This window comes from Mustelus asterias, chromosome 21 (assembly GCF_964213995.1).
Source record: "Mustelus asterias chromosome 21, sMusAst1.hap1.1, whole genome shotgun sequence".
Lineage (NCBI taxonomy): Eukaryota > Metazoa > Chordata > Chondrichthyes > Carcharhiniformes > Triakidae > Mustelus > Mustelus asterias.
Window position 1 is genome coordinate 55,394,539 of NC_135821.1, and position 21,508 is coordinate 55,416,046.

The following is a 21,508-nucleotide window of genomic DNA, read 5'->3' on the forward strand; positions in this document are numbered from 1 at the left end:
ACTCCACATACACATCACCAACATCCAATGCCACCTGTAACCTTTTTATGTATCCCAGTGACTTCTATTAAATGATTAACATACAATTTAGGTCTTAAGTGGGAGGTAACTGTTAACCCATTCCTAACATTAATTGGGGGTGTTAAAAGGAACTCTTTTTATTACAAAATAGTACAAAGTACAGATGCAAAAGTACATTACAAGTTATAAAGATTGCATTTAACACTCAACAAATAACCATGTTAATTACATTTAACTACAATGGTACAAACAAAGCACCATGACGGACAGCTGGCATGTGTTGCGAGTTGTCCACAGCCCGCCTTCAAAGCTGCAGACAACTCGCAACAGCATATAAGCCAGCAAACTTCTGCACAAACATTACCGATGGCTAACACCATCCATTAACCAATAGGTGTTAAAGGGAAGTATTATGGGTCCACAAAAGCAAGTAGGCATTATAATTAGGTAGTTCTAAAGACAACTCAAATAAAGGTAGGTTAAATGCCGAAGGAAATGTGAAAGGAGTGATGACTGAGAGCAACATCAGAAACGTATGTGCGTGTTTAAATTAAAGCAAATAGTGTTCCACTTAAAACTGATAAGGCAAGATGGAAACTAGGAAGGCTGAAGCAGTGGAATTATTAAATAGTGACTATACATCTGTCTTTGCCCAGGAAAAAAAGGAAAATGTTGACAATTCAAATAGTAAAATGACAGAACCAGCAGAGAAGGAGAACCACCGTAAGAAGCTAAAAAAGGTAAAAGAAAGACTTGTGTTTATGTAGCTGCTTCTGGTTACTTCAAAGGTGTTCATACACAGCCTAGTAGACATTGGATCTTGTTGCATTGATTTTAAAGTCAATAAACAGCTGCTCCAAGAGGGAATTTTGGGAGCCAGCAGATCTTACGCTGGTGAGGCAACTTTTAAAAATCAAGAATCCTGGTGGTCAGATAAAGCAGGTGTTATACCCCTTCCTTATATAGTGCCCATTTTCAGCAGCTGCCAAGAAAGCTTGGCAAAACTCCAACCAATTCCGGGTCAAAAGCCTTAAGACTCCTTACCAAAATTGATGTGGAGTTGCCGGCATTGGGCTGGGTTGGGCACAGTAAGTAGTCTCACAATACCAGGTTAAAGCCCAACAGGTTTCCTTGGTAGCGTGAGTTTTCGGAGCGTCGCTCCTTCATCACCAGGCAGGAATTCTGAAGCAGTGAGTAGGTTTTGATGCCACTGTGGAATAAATAGCAGGGAGTAGGAATGATTCCCCAAATTGCAGTACTGCCCCACCACTCACCCCCCCTCCTCCTGGGACTTGCCTTCAGGCCATGACCAGTGCAGGCATCTATGGAAACATAGAAGCTAGAAGCAGGAGTAGGCCATTCTGCCCTTCGAGCCTGCTCCGCCATTCATTTTGATCATGGCTGATCATCAATTTCAATATCCTGATTTCCACCACCACCACCCCCCCCCCACCCCCCCCCCCCCCCCCCCCCGCCATCTTCCTCCCATATCCCTTGATCTCTTTAGTCCCAAGAATTATATCTATTTTCTTCTTGAAATCAGACAATGTTCCGGCCCCAAAATCTATATTCAGCTCTGACGAAGAGTCATCCAGACTTGAAACGTTGGCTCTATTCTCTCTCCACAGATGCTGTCAGACCCGCTGAGTTTTTCCAGCATTTTCTGTTTTTGAAGCATCTATACTCATTTTCTTAACATTGGATGAGCTGCCAGTGGGGCTGCAAAGGTCCTATCCAAATACTATCGGTAAGGCCTGAGGCCCAATTCCGTTCTGGCCTTGGGCCTCCTAGTTATTGATGCATGCGCTGTGCTGCTAGTCAGCCTCAAAAATAGACTTGATTTCCAGCCCAACAAGTTACTTCTGAAAGGTAATGACTATTGTGTAGATAAATGCAGAAACCAATTTCATTGAAAAAACAGATTTTGTTCTCACAAGCAGGGATGAAATAAATGATCATTCAAACTATGGTCTTGGTGGTACATGCTGGAGAGAACTTCACGATAAATCACCGCTTCTTTGAGTAGTCGTGTAACACATGTGGCCAAGACCTCTGTTTAATATCTTGTCTGAAAGATTCACATCTCAGACAATGTAGCGTTGGTATCAGCCCTGGATTATGTATGCAAACCCTACAATATAGCTCCCACAACCTTCTAATTCAGTCAAGTAACACTGGCACGTGATTATAATTTTTTTTTTGAAAGGTGGGGGATAAGTGGATGACCTTGAACTGACATGTACGGGGAAGGTCATCTCTCACCAATTTGATTGAGGTTTTTGAATAGGCAACCAAGATAATTGATGAGGGAAGGGCTGTGGATGTAGTTTATATGGATTTTATTAAGGCATTTGACAAGGCACAAAAGCTAAAATCACATGGGATTTGGAGTGTGCTGGCTAGATGGATACAGAACTGGCTTGATTATAGAACACAGTAAGAAGTCTCACAACACCAGGTTAAAGTCCAACAGGTTTATTTGGTAGCAAATACCATAAGCTTTCGGAGCACTGCTCCTTCGTCAGATGGAGTGGAAATGTGCTCTCAAACAGTGCAAAGAAGGACGTGGAAGCTTTGGAGAGTGCAAAGAAGGTTCGCCAGGATTTTGCCTGGCCTCATGGGTGTTGACTTTGAGGAGAGGTTGAATCAACTAAGATTGTTTTCACTGGAAAAACGGAGGCTGAGGGGAGACCTGATGAAGGAAAACAAAATTATGAGAGGGATAGACAGGGTGAATAGTCAAAGGCTTTTTCTCAGGGTGGAAGTGTCAATTACAAGGGAGCACACGTTCAAGGTGAGAGGGGGAAAGTTTAAGGGAGATGTGTGGGGGGGAGTTTTTCATGCAAAGAGCCTGGAACGCGCTGCCAGAGGAGGTGGTGGAAGCAGGCACATTAGCAAAACTTAAGAAGCATCTGGTGGGGACGTGAATAGGGAGGGAATAGAGGGACACGGGCTGAGTAAGGGCAGAAGGTTCTTTTTTAAGTTTAGTTAGGGCATCATGATTATAGAAACTAGAAGCTGGAGTAGGCCATTCGGCCCTTCGAACCTGCTTCGCCATTCATTTTGATCATGGCTGATCATCGTTCTCCTGCCACCTCCCCTTCCCCCCCACCCTATGTTCACTCACATAAGCATTTTCCTACCCAGTGTTCAAGTTAAACAATAATAGCCCAGGAATCATATTCTATACACAAGCTGCTTCTAATGTACCATCTAGCACCTTGGTAATTCTGTGTGCAAAAGGTGGACCCATGCATAAGGACTCTATACTGAGACCAGACAGAAGCTTTGAACCAATAAAAGGTTTGTTCATGTATTTTATATAAATGGCACACTGCGTGGTGAGACAAGCACTTATTTCCTTGCACTCTTCAATGTATGAAAACTATAAATATGCAATCAATGTTCTCTCCAATCATATTATACTGTGGAATGCTACTTACTTTATTGAACACATCAAGATTAAACTGGCTCAGGCTTTAAAATGCAGAGAACCTTTGGACTGGAATTCTGATTGGTCCCCTTGGAGGACAAGACACAGCCTGTTTGTCTGGATTGTGCAATTTAATCTAATCTATTGTAGATTAATTAAAGTCGCTCTTGTGTAATTTGATCCAGTCATTGGTCCAGCAGGCTTTCAAGCTCACAGGGGCAGATTTCTCCCAAGCCCCTGCCAGGTGGGCTGGCGGGGGGCAGAATTTGATTGGGGGCCCAAAAATTGGTTTTACGCTGGCATGAATTTACAGCGGTATCTTCCACTGGTGCCCACCATAGCGGATCTGGAAACCCACTGGAGCTTAGCACGAAACTGATTTGCATCCCACTAATGGGACACAGGTGAAGGCCCGACAACCCATGCCCGATTCTCTCCGCAACACCAGTGGGAAAACACACCGGATGAAGCATATTTGGAACACCGTGGCGTGCAGATGTCAGGACTCACCTGAACAATGCCTGGGGCTGCCTCCAGAGTACAGGACCCTGGAGCCCGGAACATCACAGCAGTGGGTGGGGGGAGCATCTGCAGGTGAACTTTCCAGATTCGGTGCCCTGGAGGGGATCTATCGTCCAACTTCAGAATATTTCTGGAGATCCATCTTCTTTCTCAGCAGAACATTGAGTTCAACAACTGTAGACTGCAACCTTCCTCCTCCATCTTAACCCCTTATTGTATATTCCATACATTTTTGTCTCGATGCAGAAACACCCCTTCCCTCTCACCCCATACCTGGTCATCTATCTCTTGTTCTTAAGATTGCTACATTTTTCTCTTAAGCTACACTATAATACCTAACAGAGTTTCCCTCTCTCTCAGTTCTGATGAAGAGCCAAGTGGACTCAAAACGTTAACTCTGTTCTCTCTCGCCACAAATGCTGCCAGACGTGCTGAGTTTTTCCAGCATTCCCTGTTCTTGTTTCAGATTCCAGCATCCGCAGTATTTTGCTTATTCTTTCTCAGGAGCTCCATTTTCCGGTCTCAGGGTGTTCCCAAGGATCCATCTTCATCTTCAGGAAGTCCACATTCTTACTCCAATAATGGGCCAGTGATGTTGGGTGCCTTTATAATAGCGTCCGAATAGGACAGCGGGCTATGTGCCATCAAGGTCTGCCCCGCCATGGAATACCGCACAAAACACCCCGCTGCCTAATTAATGAGGTCAGGGCTGGAAGTGTTGGTGTGTTTTCCTGGCGGCCTCTGCAACGGGAAACACTCCGCGTTCTCACCACAGTACTCAGTCCCCCGATGGGAGAATCCCGCCCGCAGTGTTAACACTACTGCTTCCAGAGACCAAGCTCACAACTGTCTGGAACAGAAAATGCACAGTGCTCATAATACTGACTTCAGAGGACACACTGTGCTCGCATGCTGCCAAGGTCAGAGAGCACAGAGAGCTGAAATGACTGATTTTGGAGAGTGCATCAAATAGTGCTTCAGATTTCAGAGAACATGCAGCACTCGTAATGCTGAGTTTAGACAGGAAGAGGTGAAGATTGGGAGGATTTCTAGATGAGGTGGAGAACTCTAAAACTGAGTTATTGCTGAACCAGGAACCCATGTCGATCAACAAGAGCAGGGAGGTGACAGGTGCACGGGACATCTTGCGAGTTAAGATACGTGCACAGATTTTGTGATGAGCTTAAGTTCATTGAGTGTCGAAGATGGGACCGCGACAACATTGAATAGTCAAATCTGGCAAATAACACATCATGTAATGGTATGGCTTTTGGGATGAACACAGAATACACTCATTATATAAGGAGATGAGCATTAGTCTCTCACATAATTGAAATCTTTCATTCTTGGTACCATTTAAGTAAATGTCTTCTGTACCCTCTCTATTGTCACACCCTTCCTAAAGCATGGTGCCCAGAATTAGCCACAGTAGCCCAACTGAAGCCCAGCCAGTGATTATAAAGGTTTAGGAAAACTCTCGTACTTTTGACAAGTTGAGTGAGTGAGCAGATGCAGGATAATGTGTAGATGCAGGGGCCACAGTCTAGGATATGTGGTAAACCATTTAGGACTGAGATGAGGAGACATTTCCTCACCCAGAGTGTGGTAACCCTGTGGAACTCTATAGCATAGAAGGCCATTGAGGTCAAAACGTTGTATGTTTTCAGGAAGGAGTTATATAGAGCACTTGAGGCTAAAGGGATCATATATCCCACCCTGCTCTGCACCAGAGTTCCAGATTTCTCCATTCCAAGTTCCCAATCTCCGTCCCCCATTGCACGACCCTGATCACAGTTTCCCATTCTGAATTTCCAATCTCCGTCTCCCATTCCGAGTCCCGATCTCTGTCTCCCATTCCGAGTTCTCAATCTCTGTCTCCCATTCCAAGTCTCGAACTCCGTCTCCGTCTCCCACTCCCCATCTTTGAGAACTGTCTGTTTTTATCTCTGAAATTATGTCGCTACCCCACCACACTGTCAACCTGGAGGGCTTCCATGAACTAAGAAATAGCCCTTTTATTCAAAGGATGCTAATAACTATTTAACATCGTTAATATTCCCCAATTGAGACGATCTTTTGAATATTTTATTGAGAATCTGCTTTGCATGATTTAATTAAACCAGTATGTCCGTCAGCATTGAAGGGAAATAAACACCATTAATTGCCTCGGATGCTTGTCAATGAATATGACAAATATAGCTGTTTGTTAGCATTGCCTGTTGTTCCTAATGTGACCATGTCCACATAACTATACAGCATTGTGGAGCATAGGAGTCAGAGTAAGTCATGGACGGGGCTGATATAATCCTTTATACAATGAGAAAGCTTGGGAGACAGTGCTGTAAGATTCTGCAGGTTATGAAAGAAAGATATTACAACTATAAAAAATGTTGATTGTCATCCCTTTGGACAATGATGCCTCCGCTGTCTGAGTCTGTTATCCAAACCCCGTCTCCTTTGTTTAGTCTGGGCAGGTTTATGATGTGGTACCACTTTGTTGTCAGTAGAATTGTTCTCGGTCCCGAACCTTCTGATAGTCTCAGACTGCTAACCCAGGGATTAATTCCTTGGGCAGTTTAGGAGGCCGAATGTGAAGCTTTCCGCTCATCAACAGTTCATGTGGTGCGAATCTATGTTGCAGTGGAGTAGACCTGGATGTCAAAAGTGCCATTGGAAAATTCTCATTGTTCTTCGAGAGGGTTTTAATAATGCATTCATTCCTTTCCGCCTCGCTGATTGGGGATTCCTCAGAGAACTGGTGAGATGTAACAATCTGTACTTCTCAGCGAAATGGGTGAAGCAGTGTGAGTGAACTTGCAGGCCATTGTCGAACACTACCTAATCCAGAATGCCATGTGCTGCAAAGACTTCTCTCAATGACCTAATGACCAACTGTGGTTGTGGTGTGTGAACACTTCACCTTGATCTACCTGGAGAAATAGTCGACAATGATAAGCAGGATTTATCATTGTACATAAATAGTCCATTTCCAGACATTCCCATGGTCTGGTAGGAAACTGAATGGGGATAAGGGGCTCCCTTTGGACTGGTTTGTGCACCACTCACCTGGCACTGAGAGATCATCTCTTTGATCACTTTTGATTGTCCCGATCACCGCACTACAGACTGGGCTTGTGCTCTGAATTTTGTGATGCCCCAGTGACGTTGGTGGATTCATTGCAGAATCTCTGATTGGAGCAAGACAGGCATCACCAACCGCTCATCGTATACCCACGGATCATCAATTATGGGTGAAGTGATTCCATTGTTTGAAGTATTTTCATAACTGTCCCAGCTGCTGTAAGAAGTTTAACAACACCAGGTTAAAGTCCAACAGGTTTATTTGGTAGCCAAAAGCCACACAAGCTTTCGGAGCTCCAAGCCCCTTCTTCAGGTGAGTGGCCACTCACCTGAAGAAGGGGCTTGGAGCTCCGAAAGCTTGTGTGGCTTTTGCTACCAAATAAACCTGTTGGACTTTAACCTGGTGTTGTTAAACTTCTTACTGTGTTTACCCCAGTCCAATGCCGGCATCTCCACATCAGCTGCTGTGGCCAGCCTTGCCTGCAGTATTGATGGATGTGGATGCAGTCCTCACCCTGTCTCTGCTCTTGGCAGATTTGTAGCAGCTTTTTGGAGCTGGTTGACAATTGTGTTGTCACAAACTGGGAATAGGACTCCACCTTGTTGACCAGATTAACATCCGTCATCGGATGGTCGGCTGTTGTTTGTAGCTGGACATGTACTGTCTCATAAAAGCAAAGAGCATTAGTTGCAAGTGGAATCTCTGGATTCTCGGGGGAATCCTGGTGAGTGCCTTTCTGTCCAGTAAAGAGACTATTGTGGCCAGTCTCAATGTCTGCTTTTAGCCCAATGATGTGGTTGGAGAATTTCTCACAAGCTCAGGTGACTGCGAGAATCTCCTTCTCTATAACTGCACATACCTCATGTCTATGTCAGATTGTGCCGAGGCATAAAATAGACTGGTTGAAAGCACTCATTCAGTTGCTCCTGCACAGGACTCCCCCTAGTCCTGTAAATGAGGCATCAGTTGCAATTATTGTTAGTCAGGGTGGGTTGTAGTGAATCAGGATATCTGGTGAGAGCAGCATGTCTTTAATCTGTCAGAGTGCTTGCTCCTGGTGTGCATTCCAACACCATGCTTGTGCCTTCTTCAGTAAGTGTACAAAAGGCTGTGTGATTTGTGCTTCGCAAGACTCTTGCCAGCTCATTTACCACACCCAGGCATTGTTGAAGACTAGGAATGCATGACGGGGGTCAGAAATTCACTGAGGCCCTCGTTGTTTGTGGGTCTGCCATAATGCCTTTGCTGCTCACAATGTGGCCTAAAAATCCAGTGGCTGTTTTGGAGATTTCACACTTATTGTTAAGTGTCAGTCCCGCTTCCTGCAAGCATATCAAGACGGCCTTAAGTTTCAGGTTGTGTTCTTTAACAGTTGCTCCGTGGACAGGGATGTAATCCGTGTAGCAGATTACGCCTTTCAGATCTTGCAAGAGAGTAGACATTGTTCACTGAAAGATTTCAGGTGCCGATGTTATGTTAAACGAGACAAAGCAAAATCTGCAGAATGGGATAATAAAGGTTGGCAATGATTTTGATTTTTTTATCTAATGGTACCTGTCAAGTTTCGAGAACATTGTACTCTTGGAGAACTTGGTTAAGCTGTCATCCACTGGGAACATTGAGTGGATTTCCCTCGCTGAAGCCTTGTTAAGTTAAGTCAGGTCGACATTGATTTAAAGGGATCCATCTGAATCAGGAGTCGGAACCATTGTGGGAGCACCATTCTATCGGCTTAATGATGGGGAGATGACTGCCATTTTGGTCATCCTGTCAAGTTGCAGATAGACAACCTGACAGGATGCCTCTCAGCCTCCATGTCTTCTATGAAGTTCCTTTGGCGATTTTCAATTGTCTTTACTGAAATCTTCAATTTCGCCGCTCCTTTTTCTGGTCAGACTTGCAACCCTTTTTAAAATTGATATTTGGGAATTTACGGGGTCCTTCACTGCTGCCACCATGTTGCGTTTTGGTTGTGAATGGCTGATGAATGGTTGCAGAGACGCAGATATGCCTGAACAATAATGGATGCAATATCTTCCTCAATGCAAAAGGACACACAGGTCTTACATATTTTCTCAACGTGATGCTGTATTCAGTTGCCTCAGTCCAGTGAATAGTTCTGAGAAAACCTGTTTGAAGTCAGACCCAGAGCCTTGCTAGTCTATCTCCTTGATCTTTAGGATGAGGTTAAGGTTGACACAGGCTTTTCAACTAAGCAGAGAGAATTCCTGGTTATAAAGCACATATAGGCCAGAATTTTCCAGCCATTCACACCCTGCCACAGCACGTGAGGACAGAGAATTTGGTGCTTGGCTTGCTTCTCCAAAGCCGAATCTTCTTTGGATTGCAGTAGACCAGAAAGGTGTCACCTTGCTATGATGTGGTCTCGCATCAGCTCAGATTTAAGATCACCATATTCACAACCTTCAGCCAGTAGATAAAGATATCTACTTATTCACCAGGTTTCTGGATCCTTCAGTTAAACTTGGCTTTTTCTAATATCCTGTTACTGTGTAAATTGAAATAATTATCAAAGGCTTTTGAGACCTTTTTGAATTTTATCTGCTGTTTAATGACTGTCTTGCCTTCCTATCACATCATCAGCAATTGCGCCAATAGATTACAATAATGCGTTGACCTGTTCATCCTCTGGCTTATTGTTCAATCCAGATACAATTCAGAATCTTAAAAATCTCTTCCCTTCCTCTGTAGTGCCCAAGTCTGTGTCTGATCAGGCCCTTCCATGTGCCTAAATCAGTCTGGCAATGGTGAATTTGAAACCATTGCTGTTTTAAGCTCTAAGGAGGGCTGTCTGGATTTTGAAACATCTATTGCGTTAATAGCAAATCAGCCTTTCACTGATATCTGCCGAATCGCTGACACGTTTTGGTAATCGTTCCTAAACTCTGCAGCATTTTTACAATAATTGCTGGATTCCCCTTGGCCACTGCTTTCCTCCAATTAGGGAATCATATTTAAGGTGGTGATTTTCCCCTCAACTGCTGCCATGCATTCACCACCTGCAGTGGTGCTGAGCTCATACCCACACTGCTCGGAACTCACGCTTGCTAAAAATTGAACTTTTCCCAGTGCTGCCTATTTGCTGCACCACTATTGTGAGATTTTGAGCCTTTATTAAGCTTTGCTCGCCCTTTCTCAATCATCATAGGTTCTTTGACTTTTATGCTGGATTAAGGTTCCACCTCGTGCATTGGAATGGCCCCTTAGTAAGCTGAGCAGTAGATTTTTTTTCTCTGCCTCTCAGCCTTCATGTCTTCTGTGAAGCTTCTTTGGCAATTTTCAGCTGTCTTTACTGAAATCTTCAGTTTTGCCATCCCTTTGTCCAGTCAGACTTGCAAACCTTTTTAAAATTGATATTTGGACATTTACAGGGTCCTTCACTGCTGCCACCATGTTGCATATTGGTTGTGACTGACTGAGGAATGGTTACAGAGACATAGGTATACCTGAACAATAACTGGTTTATTGTGTAAACATAATTTTTTACAGATGTACAAGACTACGGGCGGGACTTTTCATACCTCCTCCCCCCCCCCCCCCCCCCCCCCCCCCCACGGTGTATTTTCTGGTGGCAGCTCATGATTAGCTGCTGGCAGGATCTTCCAATCCCACTGATGTCTACAGTATTTTGTGTGGCTCGCCTGTCCCACCACTGGGGAACCCAGCGTGGGGTACCGCCTGCAGCGGGATGGGAAAATTCAGCCCTGCAGGTGTTACTCAATCTCAGCCATGAGCTTTCTCGCACAAGGCTCATCCTAATCATATCACTCAGGCAGAGAGTGGGGATAAAGGGGTCTTTCTCAGGATGGCAGCCGGTGACTACCATCAGGGGTCGGTGCTGGGACCACAACTTCTCACAATATACATGAATAATTTGGAAGAAGGAACTGAAGGCGCTGTTGCTCAGTTTGCAGATGATACAAAGATATGTAGAGGGACAGGTAGCATTGAGGAAGCGGGGGGAGCTGTAGAAGGACTTGGACAGGCTGGGAGAGTGGGCAAAGAAGTGTCAGATAGAATACAGTGCAGAAAAGTGTGAGGTTATGCACTTTGGACGGAGGAATGGAGACATAGACTATTTTCTAAATGGGGAATTGCTTAGGAAATCCTTGTTCAAGATTCTCTTAAGGTTAACGTGCAGGTTCAGTCGGCAGTTAGGAAGGCAAATACAATGTTAGCATTCATATCAAGAGGTCTAGAATACAAGAGCAGGGATGTACTTCTGACACTTTGTAAGACTCTGGTCAGACCTCATTTGGAGTATTGTGAGCAGTTTTGGGCCCCGTATCTAAGAAAGGATGTGCTGATGAGGAGGACTTTTTTCAGCCAGAGAGTGGTGAACCTGTGGAACTCTTTGCCGCAGAAGGAGGCCAGGTCATTGAGTGTCTTTGAGACAGAGATAGATAGGTTCTTGATTAATAAGGGGATCAGGGGTTATGGGAAAAAGGCAGGAGAATGGGGATGAGAAAAATATCAGCCATGATTGAATGGTGCAGCAGACTCAATGGGCTGAGTGGCCTAATTCTGCTCCTATGTCTTATGGTCTTATGGACTCCTCTTACATCATCATGTGGTACTGTATCTCCAATCCCACACATTAACCCTTTTAGCCTTGAACACCCTAATGCCACAGAAATACAAAGCACAAGGGGATAGAGAACAACATAGGAGATGTATATGTGTGTCTAAATGAAAGAACATATTCTTCCACTTAAAATTGATAAAGCAAGCTGGAATCTGGGGAGACTTAAAGTAGGAAAGTTATTAAATAGTGACTTTACATCTGTCTTTGCATCTGACTTTACATCTGTCCAGGCAAGAAAGGAAAATGTTGACAAGTCAGAATCAGCAGAAAATGAGCAAGATGATATCAAGCAGGTAAAAGAAAGATTTGTGTTTACAGTGTCTTATTTATCAGAGATATTTCAAGGTTCTTCAAGAGGGTAGAAGTTGGACCCCACTGCACCGATGTTAAAGTGTAAAATAATTGAAATAAGGGTCAAGACGGAACGGTGGCACAGTGGTAGCAGTGCTGCCTCACAGCGCCAGAGACCCGGGTTCAACTCCCGGCTTGGGTCACTGTCTGTGCGGAGACTGCACGTTTTCCCCGTGTCTGTGTGGGTTTCCTCCCACAGTCCAAAAGATGTGCTAATGTAAGCCTACTTGTGACACTGATAAATAAACTTAACAAGTTTGAGTGCCAATCATCCTTGCCCAAACTATGACATCCAGGTGGCTATTGCATGAAGCCATTTCTCAGGCATCCTGGTGGCTGCGTGAATCAGGTGCTCCTCAAATGAAGCTTCTTTTACAGAGCTGTCAGGGACTCCCGAGAAACCTCAAGCCAGTACTTGGTTGGCTGTCTTCGATCCCCTTATCGAAATTGGATAGGGACCAGGTGAGCAAAAGTGAAATTCTGCTCAAGCTTCATGAGTGACTAGTAAAGTTTGATTTTTAAATGTAGAGGTTTTTACTGTGTAGCTAGCAGAAAGCAGGAGTGATTCCTGCCCTATCATACTCCCAATCCTGCCCTACCACTCACCCCCTCCTCCTGGGACCTGTCTCCGGCGTACTGCAGGCCAAGCATCTATCCTGAAGGTGAGCTGCCAATGAAGATGCAATGGACTTATCCAAATAATAATGATGCCTATTCGGTCTAAACTCTGGCTCCCTGGTTATTGACACCCTTTCTGCGCTTGACACGCGTTGCAGGCCCACAAAAGTCCCTCGGGGGATTTCTGCTCCAACAAATTACCTTTGTAAAGTAATGACTCATATGAATATCAATGAACCAGCCAATTTTCAGTAAGGTGGCCATCTTTTGCTGGGGGATGAAATGTTGGCCAGGTCTTCAGGAGAATTCTCTGCTCCTTTGAATAGTTCTTTAATGCAGTAGGTGGTCTTTTCTGAAAGATTGTATCTCAGACACTGGAATGTCAACGTAGATTACACAGTCCTACAGCTGAGTTTGATCCCACAACCTACTGGCTCATCGAGCAAAGCCAACATTAATAGCTTTAAAAATGTTTTTTTTAAATTAAAACAAACATCTAGTTTAAGCAGGTAATGAAAGAGAAAGATTTGCATTTATACAGTACTTTTCATCATGATCAGACATCTCAAAGCACTTGACACCAATTAAATTCTTTTGAAGTGTCGATACTGTTGTAATGTAAGGAATATGCAGAGCACAGCCAGTATAACAATGTGATAATGACCAGATAATCTGGTGATCACCATGAGAAATTTTAACTCGCATTCTGTAAATTCACTGTGTCCAGAAGAGAGCTCCAGGTCTTTAGAAACAGCAAATGCCACTATATTTCAACACCTGGAGAGGAATTTCCATTGTTGGGAACTGGTCAGACTGGAGATGGCCAATAGAAAGAGTGACGCTGACATCACGGCTGGAATTCTCCGGCCATTCATGCCGGTGGGATTCTCCGGTCCCACCAGCAGCGCGCCCCCGCCCGCAGGTTTCGCGGCAATGTGGGTGACATCAATGGGAAATCCCATTGGCAGTGGCAAGACCAGAGAATCCCACCGACAGCTAACAGCACGCCACCTCCCGCCGGCGGGAAACACATGGTTGGGAGGCTGGAAAATCTCACTCCATGTGTCATGACATCCCACCTCTGACCCCCAACCCTGCTGATTTTTGTGAGGGGAAGAGGAGAATGGGGGTGAGAGGCAGCAGAGTGAAGCTGCCCACATCATTAATTAACTGCGCAGCTGCCTCAAAGTTTACCTCAGAACCATAGAATTATAAAATCTCTACAGTGCAGAAGGAGGACATTTGGCCCGTCGAGTCTGCACCAACCACAATCCCACCCAGGCCCTATTCCCATAACCCCATGCATTTATCCTAGCTAATCCCCTGACACTGAGGGGCAATTTAGCATGGCCAATCTACCTAACCCGCGCATCTTTGGAGTGTGGGAGGAAGCTGGAGCACCCAGAGGAAACCCATGCAGACATGGGGAGAATGTGCAAACTCCACACAGACAGTGACCCAAGCCGGGAATCGAACCTGGGTCCCTGGCAACAGTGCTAACCACCGTGCCACCGTGCTGCCCTTCTAAGGTCGCAAAATGCTGAACAGCTCCAGTGTGTTGGAAACAGGTTGGCAACGCAGTTGATGTTTTATTTGATTGACAAAGGTGGGAGTTGTGAAGTAAGTCTATCCCACAGCATTGAAATGTGAATAAACATGGGCATTTCTTTACTCCATCCTGGGTTCAAGTTCTCCATCTGCTCTGGCCATTTCGAAGATTCAGATGCTTTCACTTGTTAAACCATGCACAAACGGCAGCCACAGTGACGACTGCTGAGTCAACCCAGACCATGGCCCATTTCTCTGGTGGCCTGCCTCCAGTCTCATGATGCCCACTCTAAAGCCACTCATTGGTTGTCACTCCTGACCTCTCACCAATTGACCCCTCACCTTTACCAAAGTCAGACGCATTGGTCTGTTTCCATCCAAGGGCAGGTTCACAACCTGAAAATGCACCCATCTTCAATGTGAGGTTATTCACTTTGGAAGCAAAAACAAGAAGGCAGATTACTACCTGAATGGCTGTAAATTGAGAGAGGGGAGAGTGCAGCGGGACCTGGATGCACCAGTCGCTGAAGGTAAGCATGCAGGTGTAGCAGGCAGTAAAGTAGGCAATGGTATGTAGGCCTTCATTGTGAGAGGTTTCGACTACAGGAGCAGGGATGTGTTGTTGCAATTATACAGGGCCTTGGTGAGGTCACACCTAGAATATTGCGTGCAGTTTTGGTCTCCTTTTCTGAGGAAGGATGTTCTTGCTCTCAAGGGAGTGCAGCGAAGATTCACCAGGATGATTCCAGGAATGGCGGGACTGATGTATGAGAGGTTAGGATTGTTTTCACTGGAGTTCAGATGAATGAGGGGGGATCTCATAGAGACTTATAAAATTCTAACAGGGCTAGACAGGGTAGATGCAGGGAGGATATTCCTGATGGTCGGGGAGTCCAGAACCAGGGGTCACAGTCTGAGGATTCAAGGTAGACCATCTAGGATGGAGATGAGGAGACATTCCTTCAGCCAATGAGTGGTGAGATTATGGAATTCATTACCACAGGAAGTAGTTGATGGTAAAATATTGAATGTTTTCAAGAGGTGGCTGGATATCGCACTTGGGGCGAATGAGATCAAAGGTTATGGGGAGGAAGCAGGATTAGGCTATTGAGTTGGATGATCAGCCTTGATCGTAATGAATGGTGGAGCAGGCTCAAAGGGCCAAATAGCCGCCTCCTGCTCCCATCTTCTATGTTTCTATGTGTATGAGCCATGCCTCCTCAGCCAATATCTGGCCCCTGATAGATGATCTGATTTAGCAAAGCCTTAAGAAATTCAACACTTGGGTGGTTGGGAATACAGAACCTGTTAAAGGACAGTCACTTAGATTGAAAAGGGGATGTTATGCTCTATTGATCTGATGTAAGTTTTCAAAGGTGTAACTGGTGGTCAAGGAAAATGCAGCTTAAATTGCATAGTGGGATTTTAATGAATCTCTGGTCAGCTTCCATTGGCAATTCATAGCTCAGGTTATGAGGTGATGTTAATGCTGGAAAGGAAAAAAGAGAAAGTCATGAATAAAAATTGGGCAGATTGAAGAGGGTTGTAAGTAGAAACAGTTTTGAGATCAGTGCCTTTTTTTAATGCATTAATGAATTGGAGAAAATCTTGAAGAGATGCCAATCCAACCAAAGTTTAGATATGCTCTGGATCTTGTAACTTACACAGAGTAAAGATTCTGTAATAACTTCAGGAGGCCAACTGGAAAGGAACGGTGTTTTATTTTATAAAGCAAAACTGCAAACCACAAGCATGTGGTATGTGTACAGAAGTCCCATCCAGGACAGTAGAATAAAGAACCCGCTCAGGGGCCTGCTTTACAAAGGGCTCGGGAGACGAGTTCCACCTGTTTAGGTAATTACCTATCACCAAGCGAACTCGTATTCTACGAGTCCCCCTGGGAGGTCAATTAAGGAGGACCATGGGAGGACACTGTAAGTCCTGGGGGTTATCATGCCCCAGGAATTGCAGTGGGGGGTCAAGAGTGCATTCAGCTGGGGACTTGTGTCTGCGGTCGGAAGTTTGTCCAAATCTGAGGACGTTGTTATCTATGGGTCCTTGCAGCGCTTGTGCTCCTCTCTCTGCATCTTCGCGAGATAAGGCTAGTCCTATGGCATTTTTTTCAGTCTAGCTTTGGCTCTGTTAAAAGCCTCCTTTGGGTTGCTCAATCATTTATGCCACATACTAAACAACCTCTCAACATTTCAAATAATGCTGGGCCCGTACTCATAGTGTCCCATCAATTTAGGCAGCCCTGTCAGGAATTTCGTCACTGGTTCCCCTGAAAATCTATTTGTTGCATTGAACCTTTCCATTGCAAAAATAACAAATGGTTTTGGATCATATTGGGGTTTGTCACCATTTCTACTAATTTGTCTTGGAATCGACATTTCCAAATACATTAGACTTTTGATAATACTGAAAGTTGCAGCCCTACAAGTTGTCATTAGGGTGACCTTTTGCCAGTTATCGCCTTCTATTCCATTTGCCCTGAAGAAGTACCTCATTCCCGTCACATATTGCAGCCAGTCCTCAACACTCGTGTCATATGGCTCCAACTGCCCGAAAAATGGCATTTCTAGACCTTTACGTTACAGTCTTACCAGATCTATTGAGCAGGGTTACAGCAACGTTCGTTGCACCTCGTCGCCAATATAATAGCTTCAAGAGGCCAACTGGAGAGGAACAGTGTTTCATTTTATAAAGCAAAAGTTAAAACCACAAGCATGTGGTGTGTGTATACAAGTCCCTACTGGCACAATAGAATATAGGACACAGTCAGGGCCCTGCTTTATAAAGGGCTCTGGATATGAGTTCCACCTGTTTAGGTAATTACCTATCACCAAGGGAACTCGTATTCTATGAGTCCCACTGGGAGCTCAATCAGGGATTTCCGATGTAAGTCATGGGCATTATTACAGAATCAAAAGAGAGAGTATGAGTGGGATTTTCTGGTTGCACCCAGCTCGAGACCAGAACTTCCCATCTAAGGCAGAGACGTGCTGGTTAGGTGCATTGACCATGCTAAATTCTCCCTCAGTGTACCTGAACAGGTGTCGGAGTGTGGCGACTAGGGGATTTTCACAGTAACTTCATTGCAGTGTTAATGTAAGCCTACTTGTGACACTAATAAATAAACTTAAACAGACTTTTAGATGGTCCATCAATTTTCCGTCCTACCCGTGGCAGGAATCATCATGGGTGGAACTGAGAAATTTACCCTTATGTGTTAAATGAAGCAATAATACAGCATGCCATCACAAACAGACACAATTTATATTAATGTAGTGCCTTTTAATCTAATCAAACATCCCAAGGACCTTCACAGGAGTGTTAGCAGAATTAGATACTGAGCCACATAAGCAGATATAATAGAATGTTTCTTCAGAAGGAACTCTTCAAAATGCAGCTAATGAAAACAACAAAACTTACTCCAACTTATAAATCAAAGAAAGGGTTTAATAAAGAAACATCGTTACTCCAAATTTGGGGCCTCGCCCTGGGCCACTCCTAGCTCTCCGCAATTCTACATAGTTCTTTATTTATAGTGAATCAGTTGGTCAGCTGACTATTACATCACTCTGTAATTGGTTCCATGGTTTACTGGGTCAGCTGACCCTTACATCTTGTTCCCATTGATCACATTACATCCAATACATTCTAACAAGAAGGTGACCCAAAGTTTGATTAAAGAGGTTGTAAGGAGCTGCTTCAAGAATGAAAGAGTGACTGGGGATTTCCAGAGCTCAGGGTCTTGGTTTGCTGAATGCACACCCACCAATGGTGGAATGATTTAAAAATAGGGATGCTCAAACGGTGATGGTCGCAAGGCTGGAGAAGTTTAGCAATAGGGAGGGATGGGGCATTGAAGGGATTTAAAAACAAGGATGAGCCTTTTAAAATCAAGGCATTGATTAACCCGGAGCTTTTGTCAGTGAGTGAGCAGAGGGTTGATGGGTAAATTGGATTATAGGACTTGGTGCGAGTTAGAACACAGGAGACAAAATTTCAATTACTTAAAGTTTAACGAGGGTAAAGCCGAGAGGCCAGCCAGGAGCACCTTGAAGTAGGGTAGCTAGATAGAGAGAGAGAAGAGAGAGAGACAGAGAAAGAGGAACTATGCTCCTGGTGGAAAGTAGAGCTCAACTATTCAGCCGTATCTCGGCCTTTTGGCTAAGATCAAGTGTAGTATGGTCGGCAGCCCATGGTCGGCCGCACTTGGTTGAGGTCATTAAGTTAGACTGAAGCTTCATATGTTTCATATGAAGCAATTTTTTAAAGCGGCACCTCGGCCTTTTGGCTAAGATGCAAATGAGCTCAAGTCTTGGAGGAGGAACCTCCCCCTTCTCCAATCAGCTTGGCTCATGTAGATCAGGCCCAGGACAGGGTGGTTTGGTCGCTCACCCTGTCTTGTCAGCCTGGATCTGAAATGTCTCAACTTGTTGAGACTCTGAATTGGATTTGATTTGATTGAATTGGAAAAGTATAAAAAAAACTATTCAGCCGTGATTTTGAAAAGAGCAGTGAAAATCTGAAACTTGCTAGCCATGAAGCATTTGAGCCTAGGTCAATTGCGAATTTCAGAACTCAATTTGATAGATTTTTATTCAGCAAGGATATGAAGAGTTAGGGATATGTAAATGGAGTTGAAATACAGATTAGCCATGATCCAATTGAATGGCAGAATTGCTTTGAGAGATTGAATGTCTGCTTCTAGTTTATCAGGTTCCAGGAAACACAAAATTAGAAATTAGTTAGAAAGAGAAAAATCAGCCAGAACTTCTTCGCCAAAAGAATAATGAAAATACAAAATAAGTGTTACTTAGCAAGTCATTGAACTGGGCAAGTGGAGACATGTAAATGTCTTTCTGGAGAGAGGAAAGATTGAGAGATCCGAAGTAAAAATGGTTAAGTGCGGTTGACCTGTGAAAATGTGACAAGTTTTTTTTTATTTGAGTCCTTGGCCTTTGAGTACATGGGTCTGGATTTTACCCCTTGACCCCACGGCAGAGACAGCTTGCCATTGGCCAGCGGTGGGCCCTTGAAGTCCTGCCGAAGTCAATGTTCATTTGCATTCTTCGCTAGCCGTGCCGTCGGGGAACCAACCGCCGGGATTTGATCGCGGAAGATCCCACCATGGGAAGGGCTAGAAAGTTCCACCCATGGTGTGCATATTAGGAACAAGAAACATTTAATAAACCTTCCTGGCCACAGAATGGAAGAAGAGGTAATATAATTAAATGGAAAATCCTTAACTCTTCTGCTATGGCAACTTTAACCATCTTATTTTATCAAGCAAATTTTGGTAATCAGAGTTTCCATGTCTTAATGGGTTGTATTTTTCAGGTCCAGAACAGCCAAGATGACGTCAAAAGCATGTACTTGACCCCACCTCCACCTGTGAAACAATTCCTCATCTCACCCCCAGCCTCTCCTCCAGTTGGATGGCATCCGATTGAAGATGCTACTCCCACCATTAATTATGATCTTCTGCGTGCAATTGCTACTCTTGGTCCAGGTGGGACACAGCTTTATGAGTCAAGAAAAATTGAATGATTTTGTAGATTTAGTATGCATGTGTTGTAAGCATAGTTTTTTTTTAGAATTCCAAAACTGATGTGAGAAGGCATTAAATAAATATGTTGATTATAATCCCATAGTTAAGTGCAGTGAAACAGCTGCTGTCAGTTTTTACTTGCTGCTAAAATGTACAATCTCTTCTTTAGAGAATTATATTCACTAAACATTGACAAAAATGTTCTAAGCCCACAAAGCCGAATCAAGCTCAAACAGCAGGTGGCATTGGACTGCAAACGTGCCTGGGAGCTGAGCATTTATGTTTCAATAGCCCACAGTGTATTTATTACTTGTTGGCTGTAGCCAACTTTCTACCAATATATTTATGATTAAGGGAGGCAATGGCCTAGTGGTATTATCACTGGACTATTAATCCAGAAACTCAGCTAATGTTCTGGGGACCCAGGTTCGAATCCCGCCACAGCAGATGATGGAATTTGAATTCAATAAAAAAAATCTGGAATTAAGAATCTACTGATGACCATGAAACCATTGTCGATTATATGAAAAACCCATCTGGTTCACCACTAATGTCCTTTAGGGAAGGAAAACTGCCATCCTTACCTGGTCGGGCCTACATGTGACTCCAGAGCCACAACAATGTGTGGTTGACTCTCAACTGCCCTCTGATCAAGGGCAACTAGGGATGGGCAATAAATGCTGGCCAACCAGCAACTCCCATGTCCCATGAATGACTTATAAAAAAAGAGTAAAGGTGATGTGCTGCGCAGCGATCAGTGAGACTGCCTTTTCCCCAGTCGGGGAAAGATTATTCTCCATCCCAGAGGGTGAACATTTCCTTTTGAGAGATCTTTCAAAGATTCACTCTTCCAAAGTTTATTTTTTAAATCTGCAGTGAAACCATTGCCCCACAGAGAAACATTCCAAGTTGGATTAGATCTGAGATGCATTGAGCTGACATCTGTTGTGGTTCAGTTACTAAGCACCTACTATCAGATGTTGACCTGAGCTTGCTACCAATTCTTTGGGGATAAGCTCTCCAAAGATGCGCAGGTTAGGTTGATTGGCCATGAGAAATTGCCCCTTCGTGCCAGGGGGATTAGCAGGGTAAATACATGGGGTTACGGGGATAAGGCCTGAGTGGAATTGTGGTCAGTGCAGACTTGATGGGCCAAATGGCCTCCTTCTGCACTGTGGGGATTCTATGATTCTGTAAGCATTTGATTGAGTCTTTTATTTTCACAAAGATATGCAGGCAAAATATTTACTGTCACCCGAATTGAAGTAACCCAATAAAGGAAAAGAATATGGATTATTTATATTTAAACAATGAATAGCTTTTCAGTTTTCAGTGCCATCTGCTGGTCTATGACAGTAGCTTTTTTGAATATTCATTGTGCATTTTGAACAGGCATTCTCACTCAATAGTGTAAAAATTATGCAAAAGCAAAATGCTGTGGTGTGCAGATCAGATTTGTTGCTACAAGTTTATTAATTTTTAAATCAAAATTAAAGATGTTAAGATTGAATGTTGCAATGTTATGGCATGCAATGGCATTTGCCCTGCAGGTGAATTACCCAGGGAGGGCATTTCTTGACTTTTGCTTTTGTCTGAAGGCATGTTTCGGTGTGAAAATGGCCACACTGGATTTTTTTTTTGGCAGAAATCCAATCTTCCTTTGCATTCCTAACCCCACAGGCTATGGACCAAGTGCTGGAAAATGGGATTGGAGTTGATTGTTGATGGCCAGCGCAGACATGATGGGCCAAAGGGCCTCTTTCTGTACTG

At 44.1% G+C, this 21,508-nt stretch overlaps 1 protein-coding gene across 2 annotated transcripts in view; it reads left to right on the top strand.

The window, feature by feature from the left end:
- Positions 1 to 21,508, top strand: part of rcan3 (regulator of calcineurin 3) — a 155,187-nt gene that overhangs the window by 124,630 nt on the left and 9,049 nt on the right. For both annotated transcript variants that reach the window (XM_078237188.1, XM_078237189.1), the window contains exon 3: positions 19,528 to 19,699. In XM_078237188.1, coding sequence (XP_078093314.1) covers positions 19,528 to 19,699 — 172 coding nt within the window. The remainder of the gene's footprint in view (positions 1 to 19,527; positions 19,700 to 21,508) is intronic.